Here is an 11,117-nt window from a genome sequence, read left to right as displayed (position 1 = left end):
ATTAAATAAGTACACGGAGGCATGCTAAAATTGATTGTCTATGGTAATAGACAGAACACTGGTATGTAGAAAGTTGAGTTACATTTAGCTCGGAATATCCCTGTATAATCAGGGTTATACAAGCCTTTCAGTTACACACCAGAAGGTGGTGGCATACAACCATTTCACACAGGGATGTCACCTTTTCTGCGATTAAATATCAGTTCGACTATTTCCACTTTTTGGTCATTGCTAAAAAACACATGCTTGCATATGGTTATAACGGATGTTTTTTTTTTTTTTGCCATTGCAACATTCAAAACTCGCAGAATAACAGTGACGTATTAGACAAAATACAAATAAAATACTGCAAAACTACCATCTATTGTTATTTTTCAATTAGGAATTTAAAAAGATATATTCTGAAATTTTAACAGAATGAAAAATAATCTTGTCATGCAAGATGTGAAGGTTGGATAAGAAAAGAAAAAAGCACAATATCTTCCAAAATGAATAGGTGTCTTGCATAAACATCCTCAGGTTATTGTATTAGGAGCACCTACTATTCACTGTACACATGTACATCTTGTGAGTGCATAAAAAAAACCTAGTTAAAATGTTAATTTTTCATTTTTAAAATCTTTCTTGCTAGGGTGTAGCTTCCATCAAAGTCAGTTATGCAGTTAAGTTGCTTTTTTGAGTTAAATATAACTAATCGACATTTACTCAAATAATTATAAGTCAGTTAACAAGCATATAATTAACATAATGTAAGAACAGGACATATCTGATGTCATAGCGGAACCAATGTTCTCTCTATGTTGAATCGGGTCATTGGGAGGGGCTATGCAGGAAAGGAAGCGTGTTTGGTAACGTTTAAATTGCTGTGTAGTAATGTTCGTGAAGTTCTCAACTGGGCGAAGACTCGAAAAGCTTGAAGTTTACTTTCTTACCCATTTTTAGTTAACGCGACCTTTGAGGTCGGCAGTTTGTCTGTATGTTTTATGGAATACTTAGATGTAACTAATGGATACACTGGCGAGCTTGATAACGACTTATATACTCCGGAGTTCACGTATAAAACCAAGATAGCCTACCGTTCAAGTTAATTATCAGTTCAAGCTAATTATCGTTTAACGGCGTATATACTCCAAGGTTGATAGATTTTGCAATCTGTATTTTGTGTTTGTGCAATTTGTTTTTATGGTTCTTATCTATGAGTATATTTCTGTACTGCTCGAGAATCATTTTATGATTTGTTTATTTTATTTATATAGTTCTCGCGGCATATGTTTGAATGCATGGATGGGCAACATAAACGCCTGTAACCAAAGGAGCTCCTTGCGTTCGTGACTCAGTCTGAGTGCTTAAAGGATGGATGAGCAAACTCATTAGGCAAACTTTACTAACATCCGTACGATCTGTAGTTTCGGGACATGGCATGAGCAATTGGGTCGTGCATGTTCTGACTTAGATACACACCGGCATATAGCAAAGAGTCACGATTCACGTAAGGGCAAGAAAAAAAATGGCATAGAGGGAGTGTTAATGTTCTGAAATTAGCAAGGCCACGTATTTGTGGAAACGATCTGAGTCAGACAGGATGCAGTAACCATTTATGGAAGTTGTTATACGTTAAAGGAATAGTTGTGATTATATTAGAGAGTTATAGGCCTAGTTAATATGTAATACACATCTTAACTGTAATTAATATTTAGGGTCACCAAAGTTATTCAGAACCATCTTAATACATCAGACAAAAAAGTAAATTGCACATCTCTCAGGTAGCCTACAGAATAATCAAGTAACATTTATTTATTTAGTGCTTTTTACAACAGCCTTTGTCACAAATCAGTTTTATAAATGTGAGTCCAAGCCCCCAGTGAAGAACCCAAAGGCAAAAGTTGTATGGAAATCTCCTTAAGGGCATGAGAAAGAACCCTGGAGAGTAGCCAAAACTCAAAAGGGTGGGGCGTCCTCCTATGATCAAAAGCAGACGCGTCAACAGCAATAATATAAACTGCATAAAATGTCATATGAAGTCTTAATAAGATGATCTCTAACATGTATAGTATTTGGTTTTAACAGTTATTGTTACAGGGTTATAGCTTGTTTTACATTTATTTAGAATACTTACTATAGGCCCCATTTAACAGTTGCATAACACGCTTACAATAAGTGAAATAAAATACGCTATAAGTACACTAAGATGTGCTAGAATTATTGTTTGTGGTAATAGACATTTCACTACAATTCACTACAATGTCATAGAAAAACGGGGGAAAAGTTACGTTTAGCTCATCACCTTTTATGCGTCAACCATTTTCCATGATGGCAACTTTTTATTATGAAAGAGCTGATTGTTTACCTTTCTTATTCATTGCCACCACACATATTTTGACATGGTTAACAGATTTTTATTTGGCATTTGAACAGGTAAAAACCCCAAAATAACAGTGACATTAGAAAAATGACAAATGAATAAAATATTGCAGAACTACATTCTAGTGTGTTCTTTCAACGATAAACTTGGTCTAAAATATTTTTAAAAAGATATATCCTGAGATTGTAATTTTTGACAAAGATACACAATGACATGGCATTGGCAAAGGTAAAAGTACTTTTGCTGTAAAATTCCAATATGCTGTGCTGAAAGCACTGAATATTACTACACACTCGAATCAGAAACATACAACTAGGGTGTTTAATCCAACTTCATGGACAAGTTTCCACACAAAGTATTGGGGTTCCTTTAAACAATGGGGCTAAATGAATAAAGAAAATAAAAATCTGTCAAAACAAGCATAAAAAACTAATTAGAGCAGATCACACATTTAGAAAAGAACTGTTACAGTACACATTTAAAATCAGTGAGTAGTTTTTTTGTAAATATATAGCCATACAAAATTGATCCATGAACATTTTTTTTCAGTGGAGCAAAAATCTGATTAGAAACATGGCAAAATACAAAATGTTACATAATTTCCTTTATGAATTTGATACTGAATCACTCTGAATATTACTATTCCACCTACCATAAACAGAGTCTTTGAATAAAGAGATCACTATGGCAACATATAAACAAGACATTAACTTATTATAAAAACTCATCCCTACTACCATAGAAACTTTATTTAAAGCAAATCAATAGTTATCAAATATTAGTTAACATTATCTACTGTACCTGAAAATGTACACATTTTGCTTGCTAATGTAAGCACACTTCTCCCAATTAACAGACACGAAAATAGCACCAACCTAAACTGAACTGAAGCGTCATTCTCTCAGTTACTTGATAAAAACAAGGCCATGTCTGTGAAGAGCAGCCACAAAAGCTCGTTCAGTTAGTTTTGTCAATCTGGTCACTTATTCATTCTTTCCTGAATTTCTTATGATCGCTTCCTGACAGTAAACAGGTCCTATATGGCAACATTGAAACAATAGTGCTTTGATAGCTACAATTTCTGCAGAGAAGCTCTTTGAGCACACTGACAGATGCCAGCTTCTCTAATTATTCAATCATTCATTTGTTTGTTTGTTTTTACTCAACAGGCTCACCACTGGATCCTCAGCTGTATATGGTGGCCACTTAGCTTAGACCAATGTCACACAGCATTCCCAGTTCAACAACAGTTGTCTTATCATACCGTGACAGACCTTAGACATTCTTAACATTTTTTTTCTTTTGCCATTGTTAAAGCCCTTTGTCAACCTTTCCAAGTGTTTCCAAGAAAGTACTGCTGCTGTTCTGTTTTCTTCAAACTCGGTCATCTGTTGAATAAAAACAATGAAGACATGAATGTGAGAAAATAGTAGTTAGTGAGTTGTTGCATGTATAAATGTATAAATGCACCAAACCTTCTCTTCCTTATTCACATAGGAAAACTTTCAGGCAATGCATGTTTATAATGGATAACTGATGGATTGTAACTTCTTGTCATCAATGTGTACTAAGTGCTAGGATGCTGTCATTTAGTTCCTACAATTACTAGTAAAATCTTCAAATACGGTTCAAATCAAAATTACCATCGTAAACAGCGCAAAGTTATTTCTATTGAAGAAGTGTACTAAGAGTTGAACATGCAAACTTCTACAAGTTTGTGTGTTTGCATGTGTGTACACTGCGTGATCACTCTATAAGGTATGCCTAATGTACAGCTGTACCAAACAGGCTGCCATACATTTTACTGTCAATTTTAAGTTTTAATCACCCCACTCCTGGAAATGGTACCATACTCTAAAGTCAGGACTGTACCACAGTAAACTGTGGCAACCTTTATTGGCCTCTTCCAAGAGTGACCTGGTTTTGACCCAACAGCAGGTGTTGGCTTGATTAACTTTTTTATACACCCAAAATATCCAGAGATTAAATACCCTTTTTAAAAGGTTATTCATAAAATAGGAAACAAGGAATATCTGTGCAGAGAAAAAGTTATGATCAGCCATGTAACCTACTATACAAATGACTGACTGAAAAAGGTACAGCTATGGAGAGGGTTGACCAAATAAACTGATCATTATATGTGGTACATTATGTTGTCTGTACCAGTGGAAGCAGCTGACCGCCCTCTAGTGTTCTTGATGTCCATAAATATCAGATAGGCATCATAAGCAAACAGGAGGCCAGCGATCAGGCCAAAAACCTGTAACAGAGAGGACAGACAGGTTGTTCCCCCATACTTAATACTTCAAGAGTAGTTCAGCTGTTTCATTAACCTGAACAGGCAAGGAGACAGGTAGTTCCAAAGGTTATGGAAACTTTGATGTTATTATTTTACACATGCATCGTATGAGCAGGGTGAAAGAAAGTCGCCTGACCCCGCCTGCGATGCGAGCTCCGTCGCCCGATCCACCAGCCACGCAAAACAGAGAGGTGATGATATAGAGCAGTCCACCAATAGCAGCTCGGCTAAAGTCCTACAAGAGTCATCACACACATATATTTTATGTCATAGATGTAACCTGTTGTGGTCATGGATAAAGCACTAAGCTGTTACTACTGCTGCACTACATGGTGTGAAGGCAGTCTAAGGTTAGTGTAGAGGCACTTCTGTGTTGGACTGGCAGCACTGTTTCAAACGCTGCGGTGTTGCTCCTGTGCCACTTACCGTCCACAGCCAGTTGACGAAGAGAAGCTGTTTGTCCAGCTCCATCATGAAGATGACAAAGAAGATGATGGCAAAGATCATGCCGCAGATAGGCACTGCTGAATAACCTCCATAGTAAGAGGCTGCATAGCAGAAAAGCATAATAAAGCTCAGGACCTGCATTGTAAAGAAAGAAAGACAGAGATGGAAAAACGGAGAGAATGCCAAGTTTAGTTTGTATGGTGATATTACAAAAAATAAACATCTTGTTAACGTATCGCATCAATTTTATTTGTTGTGTTTTAGCTGTAATATGATGATTTCCTTGTTAGAATTTGCCATTTAACGCAATAATCCTTTTTAATTTTACATTAGCTATATATTGATTAATTCTGTTGAGTGGGTCTACTTCCAAATGCTACTACCCACAAACCAACAGTGCCAACCATTTGTTGGTAACAGCCATGCTCCAAATTCCTCGTTTCCTTGGTAGTTTGGAAAGGCCATTAAACATCCCTTTTTCACTTCCCCCCACCAGTCCTGTGGTGCAGTTAGGAGGAGGAGCAGGGCCTGGGGTTGGCTCCATGGCATTCCACACCATGCTAAAGTTGGGGCTGGGTAAGGAATAACCTTACAAGGTTTCCAATGAAGGTCCTTTAAGCTGAAGAACACCTATGGGAGTCGAAGCTATGGCATGCGATTACACGGCAAACTCGCTGCCAGCTCTCAGATTACCTCATTCATGTGTGGTCTATTTCTACAGTTGGAATTTAGCACTGTAATTTATGTCTTTGGCAGCATGGAAAGTTCTACAAAAGTTGGAGTGATAAATTATACATTTTACCTTAGCAATGATTCATATGCACAAGGCATTTGCCTAATGCAAGTATTCACGTTTTTATAAAATCCTCAGCCTTGCCACTCTTCAGGGAAACAAAAAAGTTATAAGTAGCACCTGTCCTATGTAATAGTTCTAAAGCTTACAGAATTGAAACCAAGTTACCCGGGACAAAGGTACCAGGCTTGTCCTCTTTTTATTTCAGCTACTTATCATCAGTAACATAAAACACACCAGGAATCTGCTCCTGCAGACCGGGCTGTGTCTCAGTCCCCGGTCAAATTGCAGGTCACTGCTCACGACTTGCTCTCTGTTGCTACAATAAACCCCAATGAACTGATCATACAGCAACCTGAAACTGCAAGGAAAGTCCTTTTCTAGCTACCTTCTTTTCACATGCGACTGACCAGTTGACACTGAAACCACGTTTATCTACATATTCCAAATGTTACTGAAACGTGTTATTTTTGGCTCTCATTTGCACGTCATCAGCTGGTTAACAAACATGGAAGACCACCTTAAGCAGGCTCACATGTCACCACACAGCCAGACAGTTGTAGCATTGGTGCTTGTAGGTCAGTGTTGGCTCAAGAACTGCCTGTTGTTTGCAAGACACCACCACTGTGATGGTCATTCTCTGAAGCTGCGGTAGTCATTGGTTGTCATTGGTTCTCTGAAGCTGCGGTTGTCAAGTTGGAAGACATGCCGACAGGCCAGATGTCTGCTTGCACTCTCCTGCTCCAAAATATCTGTGGTTGACTTATGCCATGTGAGACATAAAGGTCTACAAATGGAGAGCAGAGGAAATCAAGTGTTTGGGCAACACAGCTGTTGCCCACAAACTCTGATGTTGACAGATGTTGAAAAAAGCCATCTTTCTTAGCCATCATCTTTCTTAGAAGGAACTCATGTAGGGGACCAGGACTCTCCTCATGCAATCACACCCAGTGGACTTGGATCACGTAGCAGTTTTAGGAAGCTGGAAGTCCAACCCTAACCTGTGGCTCACATACTCAGAATGCAACTGTCGACTTGGCTTAACTGCCACTGGTACTAATGCTCTTAATTTTTAGTTTTAGACTTCATAGGAGTACACTACTTTCATTTTCAAGCCAAGTATTCTAGGAAGGCTGAAAATGGTATTTTTTCTACCAAAGCAGCCAATGACAAAAGACAGCAAGGCATTCTTATCAACCCACTTTGTTGAACTGTGGAGGCCTGTATGGGTACGCATGTAAATTACTGCCAGCACTGTTCCTCAACAATCGCCTGCATGGCTTCATTCTGCTATGCTTGATAAATGCTTAACACAGTCAACACAGTTTTAACTAACTGAATGAAATACAGCTATGGTAACATGCCATAGACTAGCAAATGCTAACGGATACATGCTCCAGTTCTACAACTTCATCTTTTATGTTGGAATGGTATTTAGTACTGAGACAAACAAAAGACAGGATAGAGTGAAATCTGAGAATTTCCAAGGCTTTTGTCCTTGAAACTGAATGTAAACATATTTAACCCAGTGTAGTATAGAGCTACTTTTGTTTCAACTCAAAATATTCTGCAAGAAGTCAGAAGCCCAACAGAGGCTAGTGGCCCCTGAGGGTGGGGAGTGGGGGGGGGGGGGTGATGTAAGGAGCCAGTATCCCCTCCCACCCATATGCATCAGAGCTTTATGAGTTGCGGGGCTGGCACACACTGCCTCTGCGGACCTCAGCGGCTGACTAAACTCCGGCTAGCGTACAATGAGGCTCTATTCAGGCCTCCAGCCTTGCTGGCCCACGAAGAACAGGCACAGTGAGAGATCAGCGCCCGCCTGTACCACACATAGTAAGCAGGGCCACGAGCAGCTGAACAGGCACCTGCTGAGGACATAAACAAGAACAACTGCAGAGAGACAAAAGTAATGCATGCAGTGATAAAACACAAGGACACACATATGCACAGAGTAATGTTCTGAACATCAGCCCACCATGACAAACTGTGGTCATAAGAGAAGCACATGGACACATGCATAGAATATAACGGCCAGCGCTAGGAAACTCTGACAGAAGCACAAGAACTCATGCACTCCCAGTGCAAAGGGAAACACCCACTGACTTCACGATCTGTTATCCAACAGGTGCTAGGCACATTTTTGCCTCTTTAGGCATGCTTGTACTTTATCCCTTAAAGCTTGAAATAATGCATCTATATAAATACAGAGCACACTGTTATAAAAAGTGCAGACCCACATGCCTCTTTCAGGCTTTAGCTTGGGTAGTTTACTAGCCCACAGTCCTTCTTCCATCGGGGTGGGTGTGTCTGCTCTGTTTGTGTGTGGTCTTGAAAACCATAACTCACACAAACAGCACAGCTCTTGCGAGAATAAAACAACATGTCCTGGTTCAACAATGGCAGGATGACAGGAACAGGGACACTTACATAGTTATGAATTAACTGCAACCTGATTCACCCTTTTGAAAGAGCTCTATAGGTACCCTCCCTGCTGCCAAAACATGTAAAACGGTGTAAAGAAGAGGCCTCAAATAAGATCTCTGTGTTCTGACATGACAGCAAGCCAAGACAGACTCCCACAAAACACATTATCCTGAGAGTTAGGGTGAGGTCCAGGAAAGAAGCTCTGTTGTCATGTGTAGAATGTGATGTGGGCAAGGCTGCATGTTTAGCACTGGGAAAAATGTTTTTGATGCTTCAGTGCATTTATGCACATTTATATAAATAAAAATACATACTTATGAATATTTATAAGTTACTCCTTATATGCTCCAACATTTCTACAATGCTACAGATGCAGACAAATAACATTAAAATAAAGCAAACAAACAAACAGCAGGGCAGAATACTCAAACTCAAAATTCCCCCACTTTCATACCATTATTTGTTACTTTTTTGTACTATACTGACATGGGTAAGATCAAGACACAGCAGCAGATATGGGAGTGTAGTTCTGAATTGCAGCCACGCTCAGTGAAGGTGATATCATTGAAACCGGAGAAATGAGAGCACATCCGACAAAAGAAGTGACCGATGGATTGAACCAACACGAGCTAAAATCAATTATCAACCACTGTTGATTTTAGAGCTAAATCTCTATACACACAGTCTATACACTGAAGAAGATGAACCAAATGTTTTGCAGAGTATGGAAAGTCAGAATGCCCATGCATTCCTTAGAAAATGGAAATAGTTTTTGCAGTTTTCCCCTGCATCAGATTCTATTTATAGCACTTCCTTCCCTATTGAAAGAGGGTTTTACACATCTGTGTGCATACTTTAAACAGGCCTGAAAATGGACTACAAAGTAAGGACTGTGGGGCTGTTCTGTGTGCACTATTTGTGGGTCATTTCACTGAAACTACACAGGTGTTGTGGCATTTGTGTGTTAATTTATAGAGAAGCAAACCACTAGTGTTGCTTTGAATAAAGGTTTAAATGAAAGTTTGAATAAGTAAATTAGTCCAATAAATATTCACCCATGAAGTCTGTCATCAAGCAATAACATGCAATTGCACATAGGTTACAGATGGCATATATATACAATACTAATAAATATCTGTTTGGTTTTAAGTGTTATTTAAGTTAAAATATTCTCCCATGTCTATGCCAAAGGAGGTCTGTGACCTACTGAGTAAAGCTGGCAGGTGAGAAACTCTTTGACCTTATGCCATTCATACAAGAACAAGTGGTCAGAATCTCATCTTTTCATGGCTCATACGTGTGTAGAGTAGCATTTCAGATACTACCAGTACTACAACTCTAAATCCATTCTTGGCATGTGTAGCCACAACATTCTGTCGTATAAAGTGTATTAATTATATCGCATTAACTCGTCTGGTTTTAATAACCTGTTAAAATTCCGTCTGGGTTTTTATAGTTTGCTTCCCCTTTACTGAACCAAATTCCTCATCGTGTTATCCGCAGATTTTAAAAATGTAGGTGGCTGAGAAATTAAAACCAAATCTAATATTGTAAAACCATATTTAATATTAATGCACTCTTGATATTTTTCAACGGAGAGATCAACTAAGAAAAGTGACTAACGAGAAAGTCTCTCCATAACGTATATTTTTGCGAAGAAAACAAGGTGACAAAACGTCATGGCAACATGCTAGCGGTTTGCTACGCGCATGCGCCGACTAAAATCAAACTTTGCAAGATGGCTTACGTTACAAATGTTCGAAATATTATTGCATAGTTCAGATAGTGGTGTGAAGGGCAATTAAGGCAACTGACAGTATACAGCAGAACTTACAGTTTCCACAGCGAGAATAGTTCCTTTTCGAGTCCTTATATAGGTCTTCAACTTCTCCACACAGTTGGCAGCGGGGCTTGTTTCGGTGTCTGTCATTCTGAAGATTTCAGATAGTCAACGCACTTAGCGAAAATTTTAAAGTCAAGACAAATGAAACCCTTTTTGACGTGTCGAAAAATTTTGCAGACCCAAATGAACAAGATAGCTAACAAAAAAGAGAGAGTAGACAGCCTTACAACCAAAATTAGCTGACGAAACTCGCCAACAAGTAACTAACGCATCTACGACTGAATCCAGATATACGAGAAAAGTCCTCCGTGGAGACGAAGCACGGGCGTTGCCTCAGTTCTCCAGTGCTTGTATATTGAGGGGGGAGGACACGTGGTATGCTAAATATGTACCTACATAAGTAAAAATCGTCATACATAATTTTGATGCCAGTAATCTTCGCGTCAGCAGTACAGCTCCTGTACTTTAAAATTAGACATATAGGTTACAGAGGCGCTTTTTGGCAACCAATGAACGAAAAGAAAACCGCTTCATTACTCAGTCCACGAAAGTTTAGACTAAACCTCACATTTAAAAAAATACTTGTACCTGCATTTATCGTTGATTAATACGACGATACAAGCATAATCTGACTGCAGCTACGTTCAACCTTCAAAGACACTTATAGTCTACTAAACAAACAATCTTATCTTAATGTTGCCCTCTAGTGGCCATTTAGCGACAATGCATTTTTAAGCTTCTGTTCGATTTTAAATGTCTTTTATGCGTATATACGAAATGTCTTGGAGCAGTAAATGTAAAGAAATTCAGTTTCATTCCTTCGTTGAGTACTAATTTCCAGCATCATAGTATTGGCTCAGGGTCTACCAAATATCAACACCACCACTATTACGACCTGTTACTGACAGTTAATACTTTATTAAACATGAAAAAATACACAAGGGGG

At 38.7% G+C, this 11,117-nt stretch overlaps 1 protein-coding gene across 2 annotated transcripts; it reads right to left on the bottom strand.

Annotated features, from left to right (window-relative positions):
• Positions 1 to 1,769: 1,769 nt before the first annotated feature.
• On the bottom strand, positions 1,770 to 10,841 carry plp2 (proteolipid protein 2). 2 transcript variants are annotated; one of them, XM_027012197.2, is made up of 6 exons: positions 10,760 to 10,841; positions 10,163 to 10,259; positions 5,088 to 5,243; positions 4,798 to 4,896; positions 4,526 to 4,622; positions 1,770 to 3,750 (listed from the first exon to the last, which is right to left on the bottom strand). In XM_027012197.2, the coding sequence occupies exons 2-6, from the start codon at positions 10,256 to 10,258 to the stop codon at positions 3,737 to 3,739; spliced, it is 462 nt and encodes a 153-aa protein (XP_026867998.1). In that variant the 5' UTR covers position 10,259; positions 10,760 to 10,841; the 3' UTR covers positions 1,770 to 3,736. The 2 variants fall into 2 exon arrangements, with proteins under 2 accessions (XP_026867998.1, XP_026867997.1); XM_027012196.2 differs by lacking the exon at positions 10,760 to 10,841 and having other exon boundaries at positions 10,163 to 10,739.
• Positions 10,842 to 11,117: the final 276 nt, after the last annotated feature.

The sequence above is a fragment of the Electrophorus electricus genome, chromosome 18 (assembly GCF_013358815.1).
Source record: "Electrophorus electricus isolate fEleEle1 chromosome 18, fEleEle1.pri, whole genome shotgun sequence".
NCBI classification, from domain to species: Eukaryota; Metazoa; Chordata; class Actinopteri; order Gymnotiformes; family Gymnotidae; genus Electrophorus; species Electrophorus electricus.
The sequence above is the reverse complement of the archived record's forward strand: the minus strand, read 5'-3'. Positions and strand labels throughout refer to the sequence as shown.